Raw genomic sequence first — 22,111 nt, 5'->3', positions numbered from 1 at the left:
TTTGTCTTTTTCTTCAGCAATAACCAAGGACCTCCTTCTATGTTGTAACTCCCAGTCTTCACTCACATTTGAAAAGCTGTATTTTCCTCTTTCTGGCCTTCCCTAATTCTTATACTGATAGAATTCTTACCAGGTATACTGTCCATTTGTTCTTGTAATTCCTGTAGTCAAAGTTAGAAGAATTTATGAATTACATTAATCTTTTTTAGAAAGATATTATAGAAGCAAAAACTACTCATTATTGTAGAAAAGAATTGGTAATATGTAACTGAAAGAAGCCTACTGAAGTAATATGTAGCTCATAACATTATAATTACTTAAAATTTGAAGTACATAGAATACTCTTTTAAAATATAAATATGAAAAAAAGAAGAAATCAAAATATTCAGTTTTTATATGTTGTAATCATTTGGGAGGATTGCCTAAGAGTTGAGTGCTCCAGATTTCAAGACTTAAGCCATAAGTTACTTTTGTTCTACTTAAGAAGAGATTCATTTTTCCAGAATTTTTACTCCATTAAAATAATAATCAGTCAAACTAAAAAATAAAACCCATAAGCTTTATTACAGTGGCCAAACTTAAACCATTACCAACATTAGTTTTGAAGATGATATGTTTGGACAATTTTTTAAAAAGATGCACATAAGTTATAATGTGGTATCTTTCTCACTAAAGCTTTAGATTTTCTTTGATTATCTCAATCTAAACTCCTAGTTTGGAATCAGAAGTCTCACTTCTGGTTTTCCTTAGATATGCCAGACACTGTGTTTATAACTAGTTAAATTCTTATAAAAGTAATAAATATTGCCCCTCTCAAGGATTTCCTGGTTAAATAGCAGAGACAGATATGTGAACAGGTAAGTGCAACCCAGTGTGAACGGGGAAGGGAGAGCAAATGATATAATAGGGATATATAAAGAAAATAACTAGGATGTATCCAAGGTACAGTGTTGACTCAGGGACAATGTATTGTCAAAGTCTAAGATATATTATTACAAGGGATGTGATTAATTAGGATTGATTTGGAGCAGTATTTTATACAGTAGAGAGGACGTGGCAGCAGAATTTTTCTGACGGGTAGCCTTCCTGAGAGTGTATGTAGAAGAATCACATAGACCATGTGATATGGAGCAAAGATTCATCTCCTTGGCAAATAGTTGCAAAGATATCAAGGCTCACTTTAGAGAAATCGAAAAGCTAAGCTGAAAACTGAAGTTGACCTAAAATATTGCTGGAGCTGGCCATGGCTCAGAGGCATTACAATTCCCTGAGCTCATCCCAGGCACAGAATGAAATTAGATTCGTTTTTGATATTTTATCAACAGGTTAGGACTAGACTTTGATTAGGATTAGCTTAGTTTCAAGCTTTCATGAAGTTCTAGCAGTAGACAGGAAGTCAAGGACACTTTCAGTATCAGCGTTCTCACAATAAAAATTGGTTATAAAAACCAGGGAAAACATGAATTCAAGGTACAGATAATATTTATTATATTCAATCTCTAAGAATTTTTAATTAGAGCAAATTTTTAACATCGATAATTAATAAGCTATACTCCATGGTTTGGTGTGCTACTTACTGCCTAACAAAAATTATGTTTCTGTCTTCCTGCATTTAAGAGCTTCCTCAGTGGTTCTGCTGATGATAACAAAAACAAAACAAAACAAAAAAGGGAAGGCAAGAGTACATGCAGAGGAAGAATTTCACCTTATAATAGGCCATTTTAAAGAGGCATTTCCAGAAAAGATGGAATGTGGAAACTTTGTGTTGTGTTTTCTTTGGAGAGATTATTTCTTAGAAGCTAAGCCAGTCCTCAGCTCCATCTATGCTTCTGCTACCCTCCAGCTTCTTAGAGAGACTACTTCTCTTTATAGCCATTATAAGCTTAAAGGTTTTCTCTTTAATATTTCTTAATAATTTAAAGGCTGTCACCCAACTTGCCAAGTAAGTTTTTTTTTTTTTAAATTTGACTGTCAACCTATAGAAATGAAGATGACTTCTCTAACTCCTGTCAGTTTCTTCCCTGTGGTTCACAAATGATCTAGTTATACTTTATCAGTTTTGAAAGGCTTATTTTTAATAAGCCTTTAATAATATTGAATTAATAATAAAGATTTTCATTTTAGCAATTAATGTTTTAACAACTACCTGGTTATAATTTAGTTTTTTGGCTTTCAGTTTAGCTTTCCCATTCACTATAGGTTTTATACTTACTGATGAGTTTTTACTATATGGGCAATTTGTGACCAAAAAGTATCATTTACTGAGACAATTTATATTACTGAAAGATGTTTAGGTTAATTCTAGACTTCAGAAATCAACTTAAAATATGTATTGGGTTTAGGTAAGCAAAAAAGGTCTTAAATAAAGTAGATCAGCTAGTGAGTATAGGTGTCCTTAACCTGCTCCTTGTAACATAAGGATTATACCCACAGATGTGCCATTGTGCTCGAGAGAAATGGCTGTGCGTATTTGGCTTTTATTTTTTAAGCCTTAGAATATTAATATACTATGAGATCATTAGACTACCAGGAGGTTTAGTAAACTGGTTTGAATATCAGTTTCCACCCTTATTTATTGATTCTTGTTCCTGAACGTTCTTAACAGTGAATATTAAAACTTCAGAAGGTTTAAATTTTCAAACTTGAGAAAGTTCGGAAGCACTGGCCTGATGCTTTCCCTTTCCACAGAGATTGTCGTAGATCAGATCAGGTATCCTCAGCTCAACTTCATGGACTGCTGCTCCATGTCTACCTCCTGAACACTGTAAAGTTTACTTGGTTAGAACTGTACCACAGTAAAAAAAAAAAAAAAAAAAAAAAATTCTTCCTCTGTGTCTTTAGATCATAAGAAAATAGTCTATTTATAAGTTATAGAGAAAGAATCATGTGGGCTATGGAAAAATTTGAAAGTAGTGAGGCATGATTAAACCAAGCTTACTTATTCATATTTTTACCTAATCTTCCAGTTGAGTAATTATTTTATAATTGATTCATTTGTATAGAGTAGCACACAAACACCAAGTATATGTTGAGTGAATGAATAAATTCACAATAGCTCTTTAGACGATGTTAAATATTCATCGTAGAAACTAAAAGTAGTTCAACAATAATGCAAATAATAGAATTTTGTCTAATATCTTTTGAGTTTTTTTGGGGGGGATTTCTATTTATGCTTCTACTTGCCCAACACATTTTAATTTTTGTTAGAGACTTATAATTATGGTCTGTTCTGGTAAAAATGTTAAGAAACAAGGGGACCAAGTGATCTTTTAAGGACAAGTCTAGCTCTAAACTCATTGATTTTCAGTGAACAAAGGAGACTAGGTAAACTCCATTCCTGATTTAAGGTAGAAGATAATTATCAAAACCAATGGCATACATTGCATTTAATGGCACATACATAATTTAATGGTTACATACATAAATCATATTCTTCCCTTTTAGGATATATTTTTTTCTCTGGGGAACAAACCATTTTCAAATTCCTCCCCAGACCTTCTTTTAAGGTTATGCTAAATATACCTGTGGGCACCACCCTAATGCTATTATCAAAAATGATGGGTACTTTTGCTAAAGTGACAATGGGTAGAACTTAGGGAGTGGAGTTTTAATGAAAACCTTTAACTCGCTAGATTTCTTCAGTTACCCATTCTCAGATAGTTAAAGAATACAAACTGTCCTATAGTTCTGCCTGTTTTCTTCTAAGCTCTCTCAGTATAGGATGGTTTAGAGGCAAAAATCACAGGCCATTGCTGTAAAACTTTAGGGAAGTAATAAGTGCTTAAACAAAGGTAGTAGCAGTGGGTGGATGTGAGAAATTAGAGGGAGAATAACAGGCTTTGTTAATTGATTGTTAGTAGAAGTTAAGGAGAGGGAGGAGTTGTGAACTTTAGCTCATAGAAGGTGGATCAAATTCCCAGCTTCAGTAGTCTAGCAGGTTTGGCATGCTGGGACAATTGGTAGACTGTGGTTAAGGAAGGAAAGTTTGATGAGAAAACACCAGCACCTAGTGAGCAGTAATGGCACCACCAGGTAGTAGAAGTCACAGATCAAGTCCCTATTAGTTCATAGCAGACATAGGTGTTATAGGCAAAAATGTGGTTTAGGATGTTAGACTGAAGCATTGCTGCAGATTATGGTGCAAAAACAGCTTCCCAGTGAGTGGTCCTCCAGGAAGTACACTGGAGAAAAGTCATGATTGACTGGAGGTCACTGAGGCCTAAGGAAATGGCCTAGCATGAAGAAAGCAGGAAAGTAAACTGTGGTCACAGATGAGATTGGTTTCTCTGCTCTGGGAGGAAGAAGAAACTCCTGGGATATATGTGTAGAGGGGACTTAAAATGGTAGACTGATCCTTGAGGAGTATTTAGGGAGATTATTGCCCATTATTGATATTAAGTTGTTCATTGTCTCATTTCTCACCCATGGCAGAGCCAAAACAATTCCTAATACCTGCTATTAATATACTGTGTTATTAATATACTGTTGTGCTAGCTTGTCTCTGGTTACTTTATCTTTCTAAAGTGTCATATTCTTTGTGTCATTGCTCCACCCAAGAATCTCCCTAAATCCATTTACTTTCTGTCAGATTAAATTCCAGTGCTTTAGTCTGGCATTCTGAAATCATTATCAGTTTATCTACCTTCTTCCATGAATGCAAATCCTCTGCTCTAGGAAGATTATGACCATCTTTCAGATATGCTGTGTAAAACTAGAATGTTCATCTCTCTTCCTGACATTAAAATTTGAATCTCCTTCTGAATATTTTCAAGGCTAGTCATTATAATATTGTTTTATGATAGTAAAATACTATGAATCATGTAAATATTCAACCATTTGGAATTTATTGTGTTATTATATAAATGTTTACCATGAAGTATTATGCAGTTATTAAATGTGATCTACTGGACCACTTAGTGACCTGGGAAAATGATCCTGATATACTAATAAGTAAAAAAGATCAGATTACAGAACAGTATTGTATAAACCCATATTTTGTCAAAAAAGAAAACATTATAAATTTTTTAAATTCTGTCTTTTAAATTGTATATAGTAACTATGTATCACTCGTAATCAGGAAAAATTGTTTTATTAAAAAGTAGATTATAGTTCGTTCAGAGAGAAAAATAACAGTGAAAAATTATTGATCTATAGGGCAAGGTCTTGAAATTAAGGAAAACAAGAGACTTCCTTCCTCCCATATACACACTACTAATTCTGCTTATCTGAATCCGAGGTAGAATTCAGAATAACTATCAGTGGTAACTATACTATAAGTGATCTAGAGCTAGCAACTTTAGTTCTAATCTGAACACTACCCCTAAATGGTTTCCTTAGTGGTAACCATAAACAGAACTATCAGAGTTTCACTTTCTTCTTTTAGAAAATTATTAACTATAGTGAATAGACTTCTAATTAAATAAATAAGCTTATATAGAGAGTGCACAGGAGGCATTCAGCAAGTGTTAGTATTCTCTCTGAAGAAGCTGCTAGCTCAGAAATTTAATGTTCTTCAAGGCTGAAACTGAAGAAATAAATGACAAATTCTTTAAAGTGCCATTTAAAAAACTTAAGGCCCTTAATAATATTTAGTATAAAATCTTTTAAATATGCATTGTATTCATGTGGATAATTTATTTGTAAAAATGATTAAGTTCTACAGAAGACAATATTTTTAAATTTTCATTTACTCTGTTCACTTTTAACATAATTAAAAGCATTTATGTTCTAAAAAGAGATGTTATTTCACACAGTTCAAATTTATTTGCTTTCTTAACTTTAGGTTGCTATTGGCAGAACAGACATTGAGGAGTTAGACCTCTGTGCTACATCTCGGGAAAGGCGATTTCGTTTGTTTGCTTCTCTAGAATGTGAAGGGCAGTTATTCATGACTCCATATGATTTTATTTTGGCTGTTACAACAGATGAGCCCAAACGTAAGTATATTTTTAAAATTATCTTATATTTTATAAGATTTTTTTCTTATCTCTAGTTTGTAAAGGTGTGAAACAGTATAAATTTTTCAGAACAACTAACCAAGTAATGTGGTATTTTAAAGACATTATGCTATACAGTGTTCCAGACTAATATTTCTTACAAACTCCTACTGATATGGCTTCCCTTTTCAGAAACGTTTGCTATTTCCACTTTCTTAGTTCATTAAACTTAAACACCACCTTACTCTTGATATTTTTTATAATAGATTCATATTATAAATCCCGGTCAATTTTTACATCTAGCCTGAACAGAGTAATTCAGAGGACTGGCAAGGATTCTGCCTGTATCTTTTTTGTATTTGTCAGGGCTTCTGCGGTGTCAATATAGGCTAATTGTCATGTTTCCATGTGTTAGAGCAGTGGTTCTTAAACATTTTGGCATTATGTACATTCTTGCAAATCTGTTTAATGTCTGACTTAATAGAAGACAGTTGGATTCTCATACCTGCTTTGTATTCAATCTTTTGCAATATGTTTTCATGAAGTATATGAACAAAATATGCCTTACTGATATGAAAGTAGGAAAAGTATGTTGAAATTAGACTTATGTTTAACCTTGGCATTCATTTAGTAGCTTTGAGAACTTTTGTTTCCTCATTTATAAAAATGAAAATATTAACAGCCTCATGAGGTTTTTTTGACGATTGACTGTATCAATTGTGTTTGGTGTAGTACCTGACATAAAATAATCACTTAATAAATGTTACAAGTTATTGTCATCATCATTATCACTTGAACTCATAACGAAGATTAAAAAAATCTTTGATATAATTTTATGGTAACATCAACAAGAAAAAATAGTATATGCTGTGTTAACATTTTCTTGATTATAATTCAGATAAATACAGAGATACACATCTGATTGCCCACTCTAACTTTGTATTTGAAATTGACAAAATTTCTTATTTTACCTACTTAAGTAGAACCTTAAAGGTGAATTTCCCTTCTAGAACTAAAATAAGTAATCATTTTCATATAGCTTTAAATATTATTTTAATTTTAATTTAAAAAATGTACTATTGAAAAATTTCAGACATACATAAAAATATTAAAAATATAAAGAAAATCAACCTAGAGCTTAAGAAATAAAATATATCCAATAGAATTGAAGTCCCTCTTCATCCAAGTTATATTTATATATGCAGTAACTTCATATGAAATAAGGAACTTAGAAAATCAGAAAATCCTTTGAAGAACAATCTTAATGGCTCTTTAGTCTTTATAAAAAAAAAAAAAAAGCTAATAATATTGAACATGGTTACATATCCGGCAGAATGAATATGTCTTCTGTGAATAATTTACCCTGGAAATCTCATAAACCCTACAAAACTCAAGAGTGTGTCTAACTTCCTCTTTTGATAAATAGCTCTGAACATTGCATAAGAGCATGTGCACGTACTTTTGTACCATTTATTTTTCTTCTTTTCTCACTGCTAATATTTCAAGAGGAACAGAATAATAAATATTATTTACATTGTTCTGTTCATTATAAAAAAGAGATATCTTTAAAAATGAATGTATATAGTATCATAATTAAGGTTAAATGCTGAATTCTACTTTATAGACCTGTGGTTTTAATCACTGATTACATGTTTGCATAAAAACTGTCATGGGTAAAGAAAGGATGTTGTTGCTACAAAAAGAAGAAATCTATCTGCATAAAACAATCAGTTTGCTAAATTTTAGAACATATTTCTTCCTTTTTGATCTTAAAATGACATATTACTTTAAAAAGAGTTACATAGCAAAAAATGCCTATATTATAATGTTGAATTTGATATATTATTTACATTAACTATGGTTACCTATACAGAAATAACCACATTGCCATGTAGAAATATTATTGGTTGTCATTATTATATTGTAGCTGAAATAATTATTTACCAGTTCCTCATGTACCTGCATTAAAGTACTTAATCACATATAAACCTGGAGATAATTCTTGGGCAGTCATTAAATATTCACAGTACTCAAATCTGAGCAAAGGAAATAGCAATAAGATTCACATTTATTTCAATATTATAGATTTATAGTTTTCGAGATCTTCAGTGATGTGAAGAAGAATCAGTAAAAGAAAGTGATCCCTGGTATTTTATTCAACTATAACATTCTTAGAGGAAAAGAATAGAAAACAGGATGTGACTCTCAATCTCACATTGCTTGCTTTCTTCTTCATTTTTCTTAAATTTTTCCCTTTGCCCCTATCCTTTACATTCACCCTCGAAAGACAGGACCTTTGAAATTTAATCAGAAATACTGATATATCAGAGATCATGGCTAACACCTTAAAATTATATTTTTATGTTAATAGTGTATATTCCAGTATGAATATTTAATAAATAATCATTATTTGTGTTTTAAAACTGATAGGATATTTGACATGGAATAAATTAACTAACTTTGTAAATCCAGAAATACCTAAAGTACGATAATGATTATGGAAAATGTGTTTTCTATTCCACTTACATTATTTATTATAAATAGTTTATAGTACATGAAGCAAATACATAACATAGATAAAGTCATATCATAGATCCAAATCTTGTGGTTAAAGAAATTTTGTTTTTTAAATATAAAAGCTTGGTGTTATGAACTATGGTTATAATAGTAACTGAATTTGATATATATTGCATGAAATATTTATTGTCTAATTCTTTTATGTTTGTTTATTACAGTTGCTAAAACGTGGAAATCACTTTCCAAACAGGTAAGTTAAAGCTCTTGGTGTACATATAAATGTACTCTCTTGCACACGCATTTCGCATACAATGATGGATACAAGGCCACAAGGCTTCCTCCTCTGTCCCTCTCTCTTCTCCCTCCCTCCTCCCTCTCTTCTTCCCTCTCCCTCTCTCGTTAAATATACATATATATAACATGATGTGTATAATTTTTTCTGCAAATTAAGTCACGTAAAATGCCATTTGAAGACGGAGTTCATTGGTAACTCATGTGAATGTAAATTGGTATATCCACTTTGGAAAACAATTTGGCAGTATCTGCTAAAATAAGATACACATACCCTATACCTGACAGTTCTGCTCCTGGGTTTAAATTCTACAACAGTATGTGCATAGGTACCTAGTAAAGTTAGACTTGAAAATGCCATGTGATCCAGTAATTTCACTAGTGTATATACTCAGAGAAACTTTCATATATACTGGAGAAGTACTCGAGAATGTCCATAGATTGTTCGTGATGGCCAAAAAGACTGATACAATATCAGTAGTAGAACTGACAAATAAGTTTTGATATGTTCATACAGTGAATAATATGTAATAGTAAAAACCCATGAATTATAGCAGTGCTTTAACTAGATGAATCTCAGAAATGTAATGACAAAGTAAGCAATTCAAAAAATATAAAGTATAACTTTATTATAAAGTCCAAAATTGAAGGTAGGAACACTAAGGAATGATAAAAATTCAAGACAGTATCTCTGGGGGAGATGGAGGGGAATATCATCAGTGAGGGTGCAAAGAGGTTTCTAAAGTACTAATTATTTTCTATTTCTTAACAATTTCTAACTTTAAATTTTACATACATTCTTTTTATGCTTTTATATGTATTATAAACTTCAGTATAAAAAGAGGAAATAGTATTAGCATAGCAATCTAAGGAACTTCTTTAACCAGTTAAAGAGAATTCTCCAAAAATCTATAGCAAACATCATATTTACTTGTGAAACTTTGGAGACATTCTCTTTAAAATTAGATGTAATGCAAATAGTCTGCCATCACAACTACTGCTTACTCTTTTCCGACAGTTGTAAGCTAATGTAGTGCATTAATTTGCTCAGGCTGCTATAACAAGTACCACAATCTGGGTGACTTAAACAACAGAAATTTATTTTCTTACAGTTCAGGTCGCATGTCCAAGGTCAAGGTGTTGTCAGGATTGGTTTCTTCTGAGGCCTCTCTCTTTGTCTTGTAGATGGCCATCTTTTCCCTCAGTTTTCTTCACATCTTTCCTCTGTGCATGTCTGTGTCCTAATCTCTTCTTATATGGAAACCATTCTTTTGGATTAGGGCCCACCATAATGGCCTCTATTAATAACCTTAATTGCCTCTTTAAAGGCCCTATATCCAAATGCAGTCACAGTCCGAGGTACTGAAATGTGAATTTGAGATAGACAATTTATCTCAAATGTGAATTTGAGATAGACAATTTATCCTGTAACTTGTGGTATGACCAAAAAAGCAAAAAAGTGAGGATTCTAAGGATTGGAACAGTAGCAAACAATATGAGAGAAAAATGTAAAAATATGTAGATTTCAAATTTATTCAAATTTGATAAAAGTTTAGCAAATGCTGCTAGATATAACATCTGTGAACCAAATTTAATAAAATGTTCCTGCAATAGCAGTTTGAAACTGTACCATTAAATAAGATATATTTTGCAATAGCAACAAAATTATTACTTAGTGTACCTAACAGAGGTACAAGATGTTATTATATGTTTTTAAAAAGACATGAGTAAGCAGAAATATATCATGTTCATGGATGATTCATTTAGAAGAGTAAGGGCTCAAAATTTTCAGAACAGTTCTGTAAAAGAGGAAGGGGAAAAAAATTGAGATGAGAACAGTTGGGCCTGTCTCACTTTAAGATTAATAGTAGAACTATAATGATTAAAATAATGTATCTTCGCAAGAATTTTTTAAACTTAGATCAGTGTAACAGACTACAGAATACAGAAGCAGATTCAGGCATGTATGGGAAGATCTATATAAATCAATGGAGAAAGGGCTGACCTTCAGGTATTAGAACAATAGTTTTCCAACATGGGGCAAATAAAATTAGATTTCCAACTGACCACCATATACAAAAGCAAATTTCAGACGGATTAAGTTCCTATATTTGACAGAAATTTTGAGATATTAGAAGCAAAATGAAGGGCCTGGGGATTTTATTAGATAAGACACATAAAGCAAAACTCAAAGGAAATTATTGGCAAATTTTACTAAGCTAAATATCAGAAACTTTGTCACACCAAAAGACATTGTCAGCAATGTTAAAAGATGTATGACAAATACAAGAATATGTTTGCAATATATTAAAAGAAAAACTTAAGTGTCTTATATAAAACTGCAAATCAATATAGAAAAGATAATCAGTTCAATAAGAAAAAAATAGGCAAACATAGTTAAAGCGGCAGTATATATATATGTAAAGGAGCTCAGCATCACCAGTAATTGGAAATATGCATATTAAACCAATGATATAATACTATTTCACACCCATCAGATGATCACCTTGAAGAAATCTAATAATATCAATTAACAAGGACAGCAAGAAGGAACCACGTGAGAATGTAAATTAGTATATTCACCTTTGAGAAAAATTTGGCAATATCTAATAAAGTTGAAAGTGCATATAAAAAATTCTGCTTCTATATACGTGTACTAGAGAAACATTTGCATGTTTATACCAGGAGTCATGTATGTATTTCCTGCAGCATCGATTATAATAACAAAAAGAAAAATTTTAGGAACAATATAAATGTCAACCAGTAGAGAAACGAATAAAAGAATTATGAAATAGGTATATCAAGGACAAATACAGTAATACAGAGCTCAAATAAATACATAGAGCTGTGTATATCAACGTGAATTGACCTACCAAACATAAAGTTGAGTGAACAGCAGGTTGCACAATAATACAGACCTGGCATAACTTAAAGTGCAGAGACCTTTTTAGGGATTCGTGAAGTCACAACTATTTTCGTAATAATACTGAGAAGACATTTGTTTTATTGCGCTCATTTTCTTACCTGTGTACAGTGGAGTTTTCCAGAGGCTTCATGATGACTGGTGACACCATCACTCTTGATAGCTAATAGAATATGTGCTTGTGTATTTTTGTGTTTTAAAAATTTATCACTTCTATTTCTACATTCATTAAATATTGACAGATATGACCCATATAAACAATGTCTCTTTGGGGTCTATAATAGTTTTTTAAAAATAAATTTATTTAAATTAGTTTTAAGTATACAATACATTGGTTAGACATCTATAATGTTCATAAAACAATCCCCCTAATTGTTCCCTCCTTCCCTCCCCTGACCCTCCATCTAGCCATCATATTAATGGTAACTGCATTCCCTCTGCCATGCTTCTCGTGCCCAGCTATCAATTACTAATTTGTACTTCTTTAACCCTTCACCCCATTCTCTCAATTTCCCAACCTCCCTCCGCTCTGTCCATCACCAAATTGTTCACTATATTTGTGAGTCTATTTTTGATTAGTTTGTTCTTTTTGTTCCTTAGATACTGCATATAAGTGAAATCATATGGTATCTATCTTTCTCTGTCTGACTTATTTCGCTCAGCATAATAACCTCTAGGTCCATCGATGCCATTGCAAATAGTAGGATTTCATTTTTTTAATGGCTAAGTAATATTCCATTGTATATATGAACCATAATTTCTTTATCTAATCTTCTGTTGATGGGCATTTGGGTCGTATAATAGTTTTTAAGAGTTTAAAGAGTTACATTTAAGAACTGCTGATATAGACAGCTGCTGTGTAGCCATTAAAATGAAAGTGAAGAATATTTGGCAGGAAAATATGCCCATATATTAAATGTAAAGGTTAAGTTACTTAACAATATCTAGAATGATTTGATATCTGCAACAATAATAAAATACTGTATAAATATGCTAGATAATTAGGCTAAAAGGATCTTAAAACTTAATTGTGATTTGTCTGTGAAAAAATTAGTTTTTATTTTCTATACCTATTAATTTTTTTATAACAGATGTGTATTAACTATGTAATAAGACAAAATTGTACTCATTTAAAGAAAATCATATAAATCCTTTAAAAGGCAACTGTAATTCTCGGTAACTTAATTTGGCAAATATTTATTTGTTACCTATTTGCAATACCGCAATATAATTCTGACACTAACCACTCACAGTTATTGTTAGACTCCACAGGTTTAAGGGCCCAGTCCGTGACAAGACTGCCTTAATTTCAGATACCAGCTGCAATTTCAAGGGTCTCCAGGCCACCAACACTTCTGATCCACTGCTATAAATCCAGGCGGTTCCCACAACTCCCTCTCTATTTTAATAATTTGCTCAACTGACTCAGAACTCAGGAACCTTCTACACTTAAAATTACAGTTTATAACTATTATAAGATACACAAATCAGGACCAGCCAAATGAAGACACACATAGGGCAAAATATAGAACGGTCCCAAATACAGAGCTTTTGTGTCCTCTCCCCATGGAATCAGGGTGTGTCACCTTCCTGGCACATCAATGTGTTCACCAACCTGAAAGCTCCACTGAGCTTGGTGTCCAGAGTTTTTATTGGGGGTTTCATTGCGTGGATTTATGATTGACTGGCTTATTGGCCATGCGATTGAACTCAATCTCCAGTCCCTCTCCTCCCCCCACTTCAGAGGTCAGCCTAGCTCAAAGCCCCATCCCTCTAATTACATGGTGGTTATTTTTGATAATCAGCCCTCATCTGAGTCATCTCTTTATCATAAAGTCAAGTGTGATCCAAGAATATAGAGTCTCCCTCCCAGGAACCTGGGACAAAGGCTAATCGCCTTTATTATACAACACTACTAAGACATGCACCGAGAGTGGTTCCCAGCCTGAGTGGAAATGCAGATTTTAATAAAATTTAAAAGTTGTTAAAGTTAACAGAAGACAGAGAAAATCACTGTGTCGGTTAGATGATCTAGACCAGAAGAAACAAAATTATTACTGAAATAAGCTGCTTTGAGTCAGTCATTTACTAGTTGTTTTACTTGGGTGAGTTACTTATCCTTTTTAAGACTCAGTAAAATATACGTAATGGAGATCGTCTATTAGAAAGAAATGAGATGTGTTAGCGCATTGCCAACCACATAGAGGGCACTCAATAAAAACTAGTTATAATTTTTTGGCCTTAAACTCTAGCTGAATTTATGTTGAATACGTGGAAACAGTTAAAATGGAGAAAGAGAAGTTAATGTTTATATAGTAGAGATGGCGTAAAGTGTAATATTTTTTCATCTCTTGCTCTAACAAAGATATTTATAAGTTTACTGTTTAAAGAATAAATATCCCAGCTTCTCATTATTCATACCTGAATTTTTACCCCTGTGCCATTGCTACCCATCACCTAGCAGCATCTGTTACCTGCCGTGCAGAGATAACACTCTGAAGGAAATGATAGCCAAGATTCACAGATGGCTTCAGGGAGTCCATAAATCCCCTAAAAATACCTCTCCTGCCTTTGGCATCCAGGGATTTCTTATTTGCTTGCTAACTATGCTTGGTAATGAAAAAGATGGTTTCTAAATGTCGTAGAATGTTTTTAGGTACAACTGCATCAGGAAAGGTTTCTCCAAAGTGCTTCTCAAACTCTAATGTGCATAAAAGTCACCTGGAGATCTTGTTAAAAATACAGATTCTGGTTCAGTAGGTCTGAAATGGGAACTTAGATTCTGTTTTTTTAACAACCTCCCAGGTGGTGATGACTGGGCTGTTAGGGAACCAAGCACACTTTGAGTAGCAAGAAGCAGATCTGGAAATAGAATTGGTTTCTAGAGGGATTTTTTGTTTTGTTTTGTTTTGTTTTCAATGTATTACTTAGCAGACTAATTTTTAAATTATTTTAAGTTATCTTGCCAAATCTTTTAATAATAATTAAAATCTTTAATAATAATAAATTATAACCAAATTATAATTTTCACTCATTTTTTAACACAGTATATTCAATAAATTAAAAATCTTTATAGTATCTGAGCAGTGTTTTAAATGTTTAAATTTTCCAAAATGGTTCTCCACCCCAACTATGATAGTTTGATTTTAAAAAAATATAGCTGGCTAATCAGTAATTGAAGTCTGGCTCTTTACTGAATATTTAAGTTGAAAATTGAAACAATGTCCATAATAACTCAATATCCCTGTGCTCCCACTGTATCTAATGTCATCATTCTTTGAGTCACTATTAAAATAATCTTCATTCCTTCTTAATATAATCTTTTGTCCATTTACTTCTTCTACCAAGGGGGCTACAGAGAAGACAGTATGTGAAACCAGGTATTCATCTCTGACTTTAATTAGGAAATCCACCTTTTCTAATCGCTTTCATGAAAGCTCTTAACTTAAATTCACTGTTTTTTCTTAATTTGATTATCATATATATGTTATTCCAATTTTTAACTTTATCTGAAATTTTTAGTAGCTCTAATTGAATTTAATGTAGCATCTTTATCATTTTTTTAACGTTTGGACTGTGAACAAATACTAGGTTTTGTGGTTGAGAGAACCACAGGTATAAAATAGGATAAAAATAACTACATCTCAGGTCTTCCAAGTGGAGAATTTTTTTGCATAGGCATTTAAATATTTTTTATCTATTTTATAAGTAAGTGGTTTACCTGTCAATCAGTATTATGATACTTTATGTCATAGGAATTAAATCAAATGCTCTCAGAAACACCACCAGTTTGGAAAGGATCATCAAAGCTATTTCGAAATCTTAAGGAAAGAGGTAAGTTAACTACACTACATTACTTATACTGTTTATATATACAGATGTTCCTCCTTAAAAATAATTTGACAACTACATGTGTGTATGTTTGCATAGAGAATAAGCTTCAGAGAAAAACACCAAATCATTAGTAATGGTTGTTTATAGGTAGTGGAATTAAGAGTGGTTTTTATTTTACTTTATGTATATTATTTATATACTATAAATTTTTTACAATGAAGTGAACTTTTATAGTTTAAAAAACCATTTTTAACCATATTGTGAAATATAGGCTATATCTACACAGAAAACGTTTTTCAAAAATACTGAGTTCATAATTGCAGGGAATTATAGATTTTGTTAAATTTAATCAAAATGAAAAACTTACTGGCTATGTCTTTGGCTGCTTAATGAATGTGTGTGTGTGTTTTTTTTTTTTAAATAAACTGGCAAAATTCACCTCTCAACTTACTCTAGTATCTATATCTATCTATATATCTAACTTAACTCAGTTAATACATTTCCTTGCATTCAAATTATACAGCTCTTTTTGCAGTTTTTCTTTTGCAGTGTACTTTTTGTACATATTTATAGCAAAACTAATTAATAAAATCTTTAAGATTAGTCTTAAAAATGAATGTTTCTTTGAAATATTCTTTTTGTATTCTCAAGTATGAAAACATGAAATAAAAATATTAAATTACATAAACTTATCTTTTTCTTTTTCATCAGTTTTAACCAATATTGGTTTGAAAATGTGTTTACTTTAGCATGCAGACAAATACTTTAAATGAATAGTTATAATCCATGTATTTTATCTAAGTAGAATTAGAAATTCTCATTGCTTCTACCTAGTTCTCCTGGAATCTGAAAGGAGAAACTTTATCTTTTATTTTAGACTTTTCATAACTAAGGTTTTAAAATCTTCGCAAAATCTGGGCTAAGGTCTCTTGAAGCTCTTAGAAATTTTTTTCTGGAAGTTGTCCTAAAGGTTGCCATTCAAAACTTAGGGTGAGATGCTAAGATCAGGAAAATTTAAAGCTCAGGAAGATTAGATAAATTAGTGAATTAAAAAAAATATGTTTCCTTAATACCTCTCATGAGAAAATATAACTTATATCAAATATAATCTGAGAAAGATAAATTCATGGAAGAAATTCTTCATAGTTAAGGGGAGAGTTAAATCTGGAAGCCCTGGGTTTATTTTTGTTCATATCCTCTTGAAATTACATGCATATTTTTTTTCAAGGGAGATGATCTCTTCAGTGTTATTCAGTAGAACTATCTGCAGTAGTGGACATGTTGTATTTCTGTGTTGTCTCATGGTAGCCACTAGCCAAATGTGGCTATTTAGTTAAGCACCTGAAATATTGCTACTGTAACTCAGGAACTGAGCCTTGCTTTTTTATAAAGAGATTAGGTGACAGGAATTTTAAAGCTAAATCTTTTGAGATATTGAAGATGAATTTTCAAATGAATTTTTATCTGCTGAAAATATTACCCAGCAAGAAAATGTTATTTAGTTTTACAAAAAGTTAATTGGTATGCAAGGTTTATGAAAACATTTATTACATAGACCGAGTTATAATAGCAACTGTCGTATATCATAATATGGAAACTAAATAATATAATGCTTTTAAGGAATTTCCCTTAGAATTCTTTAAAATTGAATTTTCAAAAGAAATCTAGTTGGCATCTTTGTATCCTCTTTTTCTAAAAATTGCAACATTACTATATACTTAGCATTTATTATTATTTTATTTTTCACCCTAAGTGGCCTTATATAAATTGAAGGGTTAGTCTAATAGTTTTCCTTATTTTTAATTGGAAAGCATTAAGAATCTGCAGTTTATTATATCATTATATAATATAATTACACCACCTCAAAAACCAGTTATTTCGAAAGACAAGTGCCTACCATGAGAATCATGACCAGTGCTCTCACTGTTAAGTAAATCCTTCACAGAACAAAATCTCGAATTCATTATCAAATAAAAGATGTGTAGTTGTTATTAAACTTCTTTATACCAACCAGCATCTCTCATGTGTCCCACCAAATCAGAACAGTCAGTAAAATGGGATTGTGGAGACAGCCCATTTCCCTTTTTTCCTTCTACCTTTATAGTTCTTTCTTTTTTCTTTTTTCTTTTCTTTTCTTTTCTTTTCTTTTCTTTTCTTTTCTTTTCTTTTCTTTTCTTTTCTTTTCTTTTTCTTTCTTTTCCTTTTCTTTTCTTTTCTTTCCTTTTCTTCTCTTTCCTTTTTATTTCTTTCTCTGTCTCTCTCTGTCTCTCTCTCTTCCCCCTCCCTTTTTTTTTTGAGGGATCCCTATGGAACCTAGGTATTGTATCTTTATATACATTGACCATTCCAGACTCTTTCTCCCATAACATTCATGGCAATCAAGCAGAACTATGTCTATAGGTCACAATATTCTAGTATAAACAGAAGGAAATGCTTTCAGGGCCTTCTTGCTCGTTCTCTTCATGTCTTCTGACAAACAGCCTGACAGTGACTCCTCTTTGTTCTGTAACTAAGAGAATAGTCTCAAAGACCATCAGGTAAAAAAAAAAAAGGGAGGTTTAAAGTTCACAATCTGATTACGTAAGGATTTTTTATACCCTTTTGCCAACATCAGAATTTTCTGAAATCTGGATAAGTGTTTATTGGTTTATTTTTGATTTTAATTTTCTCAGGACCCTCTTGGAAAGTAAATTAAGACATTTATTGGGGTATTTTGTCTAAAAACAAGAATTTGAGTAACAGAATATATTATAAAGTTTATAATTCTGGGATTACAGAGAACTAAGGTCACAATATACAGAAAGTGTAACCTGTTTAATTAAAACTTTTTAGATTCCATTTAATAGAAACATTAAATGTATCAATAATAATGATAACTTGAAAGCAGAAAAGTAATAACTTTAAGGTTTTGTTTTTTTAATTCAATACAGTAATCAAAATTCTAAGCAAGAATGTCTAAATCTTTTATTCAAACGTTACTAAGAAGTAATTAAGCACTTTACACACAGTGTTAACCATTTCCAACCTTTTTGTTTATGTTAGATTCATACACTGAAAACTAGCGACAAGTTTAAAAGTTACAGCTATAAGTATACATTATAATTAGATCTTTTGTCAACATATCTAGAAGCATTAATGGGAATTTTATATGGGTTTCTACAGAGGCGTGTGAAACAGTAAATTTTGTGGCTTTTGCTGTGATTTTATAATAACAATTTAGTCTCATCTAAAACATTACTTAGCATATTCTTTAAAACAATTCTTTATTAATATTATTTATTGCCATTATAAGAATAATATTTTTACTTGATAAATATGAAGAAAGTAATACTTTATATAGAGCATAACTAATGCCGTTTTTCTTCTAGGTGCAATTTCATACACAGAATATCTTTTTCTCTTATGTATTTTAACAAGTAAGTGTACTCATTAAATATCTTTTTGAATGCAGTTTTTTTTTACCAGAATCTTGGAAAACAGATCTTTCTTAGATTCTCTTACTATTGAAAATCACTTTAGGCTTATCAACGTTTTGGAAAATTCATCTCTAAATGCCTGCAGAAAATGCTAAGCATATTGAGTCAAAACCATAAATATTATTATGACTTACAATATAGTAGTAAAATGCTCATAAATTGTAAATTTAATATCACATATCAATTCCTGTGGTTACATCTACATGAGAGCCTAAGGGTCAGGACATGTAATGATTTGTAAATTTCTTGCTACACTCGTTCAAATCACATTTTCTGCAAGACTGTTGTAAAATAATGAGTCTTTTAACTAGTGAGTCCATCAGAATACCCATCATACATCTTAAAACAGTTTTGTTATTTTCTTCTTATATGCAGCAATTCTTATGAAATATATGGTTTTCAATTAAATTTTATTACGTTTAATGGCAGAACTTACATGCTATATAATTCATTGTACTCCAGCCACCTGACCTTTCTATTCTTTTATTCCCACCTCAGGAATTTGTGCTTTCTGCCCTCTCTGCTATCAGTGCTTTTACTCAAGATCCTCATGATAATAAAAATCATTCAGGTTTTCTTTGAAATGTGAAGACTTAGAGAATCCTTGACCGATCTCCCTAAAATAGCTCCCTCTCCTTTCTCCCCCTTTTTAGCACTTTACAATGTTTTATTTTCTTTATAGCACTTAAATTATATGAAAGTATTTGTTTATTGGTTTACATGTTCCTGTCTGTCTTGCCACACTTGAATGCACAGTCCATGAGATTTTAGCTTTTTTGTACATTTCCATATCAAGAACAGTATCTGATATGTGGTAGCCTCTCAAAAAGTAGTTGATGAATGAACGAAGAAAGGAATGAGTGAAAGAGTATCGCTAGTGGAATTTCCAATTGTGGGGATTTGTGGAGATGTATGGAAACAAGAACTGTGATGATTCAAGTCCAGTCAATGATGAATGCTATTATGAAAATTAGAGTAGTAGGTGCCAAAGAAGGGCTCAGAGACTTGTTAAAAAGTTATCTTGTGCGCTAGAACAACTCTGGATGCAAAATTCTTAGTTATAAACCCAGGGGCTTAGTAGGTTAGAATAAAACAACTGATTTAGAAAGCCACTTGCTGAGGTGGACAGGGTATGGTTTATTGGGTGTTGTAAAAAACACATATAGTGGTTTTTGCTTACTATGGAAGGTCAGGGCTTTGGATACTGTGACTTTTGGAGTTCGGGACACATCTTAGGAACTTCTAGGAGTTTGAATTTAAAATTATGGATGTTGTTTAGCTTCCAACCAAGAAAAATGTGAAAAGAGGAATGGCAGGAAGTGGGTTAGATAATCTATGTTGCCTGTCTATAGTTTTCTCTTTACTTTTTATTTTTTAACTTTATTTTCCCTTCCAAACAATACTTGTTAGGGCTTCTTTTCTATGTGTATTTTCAAGATATTTTTAAAGCTTAAAACTCGGTTTTCAGAGGTGGTGTAACTTTTTATTTCTTTCTCAAGTGAATAGTAATGAAAGTAAGTTTAGATTCCTAAAATACATGCAAGAAATGAACTTGCATAAAAGACTGGCTTCCGTTTCCTTTATTTTCAGAGACAGCTATTACCGGTTAAGAAAGTAGGTCTGTATGCTTCTCTTTTGCTAGGTTCAAGATTTCACAACAGGTAGTGGCTAGTGTATCTATGGGAGGTCCCATTTAAATTCCTTACCAGTCATCTCGAAAGAGTAAGTCAGAGGTTTTGAAAAATGCATGTACACTGATATCATCTTTGAAGGACACATCCAAGTTTTCTTCTGTCCAAGTTTTCTTTATGTTTTAGAAGTGAAAAGAGAAAAGGGATTGAACTTCATGATAGAATTTATAAAATTAAAGCAGTTCATAGTGTGTGAAAGTCTGTCTCAGAAAAGTAATTGTTCCTTGCATTCTGGGGGAATTGGAAATTAGTTATTCAAGCCCTTTTTGTAGTTCTGTTTTTGAAGCCTCTAAGAGTTTAAACTCAAATATGTACTCTCTCGTGCTTGACATTTATTTTCATAGGTCATTTCCATTATAATTTAGGCTGGTTCATTGGTGTCATATTTTTATTTTTTTTCCTTCTCTTAGTAGTTGAACATATTGAAAATATTTCAGATGTGATGAGTTGATATAATCCTTTTAAACAAACTGATCGACTTTGGATAAGAAAAACATATTTATTTTCAGAAGAAAGTCAAATTTTACTGTTGATGCTATGTGACAAGTATCATACAAGTACTTTTAAAGTATATTATCAATTGTTACTAAGTGGTATTATATGAAGCAAAAATATGTATACTTTTATTATATTTTATATTATTATATTTATACTAGCTTTTATTATATTTAACTAATGGTAACATTGCTTTTAATTTTTTGGTTAAAGAAAGTATTTCTGTACAGACTGAATAACTGTTTACAACTAATATGAATTTTGTACTTTTAAAACATTTTCCCATTTTATAAATACTTTTCCTATTTTTTTTCTGGCAGAGCCACATGCAGGTTTTAGAATAGCTTTTAACATGTTTGACACTGATGGCAATGAGATGGTGGATAAAAAGGAGTTTTTGGTGGTATGTATATTATATGCTACATTTTATCAATAATTAAATATTGTTTACTTATATTTTTATGTTTTTGCATTATTTGGAATACTTTTATAGAAGAAAGTGAAAATTTTATGCTTTCACCATAATTCAATAAAGAAGTATATGATATGAATAATTTTTACATTGTATAATATAAATCATATTCAGTGTAAAAGATAATTATAGTCATTTCTACATTTTTCTGGAAGTTTAAAATGTGTCAGATATTTTCCATTCGGTGGATAAGTCAGTCCTGAGGTGTTATATATCCCCAGTTAATACTCAGTCTCCATCTTATCAGCCACTCAATCACATCTCTTTGCCACAGGAACTTCCCTTCTTTCTCATTTTAGGGTTTATGATTTTCATTCCTCCTTTTCTCTTTTACTCATTACTACCTTGTATTCCAATCTTGTTCCCATTTTTCTACTCCCATCTGCCTTTGACCAAAGGCTGATCTAAAGTGGGAGTAATAAGATTGTTCTTAGGCATTTGTCCTTTGATCTTTCTCACCTGACCAGTCCAGTGTT

At 31.6% G+C, this 22,111-nt stretch overlaps 1 protein-coding gene across 4 annotated transcripts in view; it reads left to right on the top strand.

The window, feature by feature from the left end:
• The window catches only part of MICU3 (mitochondrial calcium uptake 3), a 76,766-nt gene that overhangs the window by 17,243 nt on the left and 37,412 nt on the right, over positions 1–22,111 (top strand). For 3 of the 4 annotated variants that reach the window (XM_039839317.1, XM_039839319.1, XM_039839316.1), the window contains exons 2-6: positions 5,783–5,936; positions 8,672–8,703; positions 15,423–15,501; positions 18,870–18,917; positions 21,484–21,566. In XM_039839317.1, coding sequence (XP_039695251.1) covers positions 5,783–5,936; positions 8,672–8,703; positions 15,423–15,501; positions 18,870–18,917; positions 21,484–21,566 — 396 coding nt within the window. The remainder of the gene's footprint in view (positions 1–5,782; positions 5,937–8,671; positions 8,704–15,422; positions 15,502–18,869; positions 18,918–21,483; positions 21,567–22,111) is intronic. The other variant, XM_039839318.1, reaches the window with a different exon arrangement.

This window comes from Pteropus medius, unplaced genomic scaffold (assembly GCF_902729225.1).
Source record: "Pteropus medius unplaced genomic scaffold, Ma_sr-lr_union100, whole genome shotgun sequence".
Lineage (NCBI taxonomy): Eukaryota > Metazoa > Chordata > Mammalia > Chiroptera > Pteropodidae > Pteropus > Pteropus medius.
Note: the sequence above shows the minus strand (reverse complement) of the source record. Positions and strands in the feature narration are given on the sequence as shown.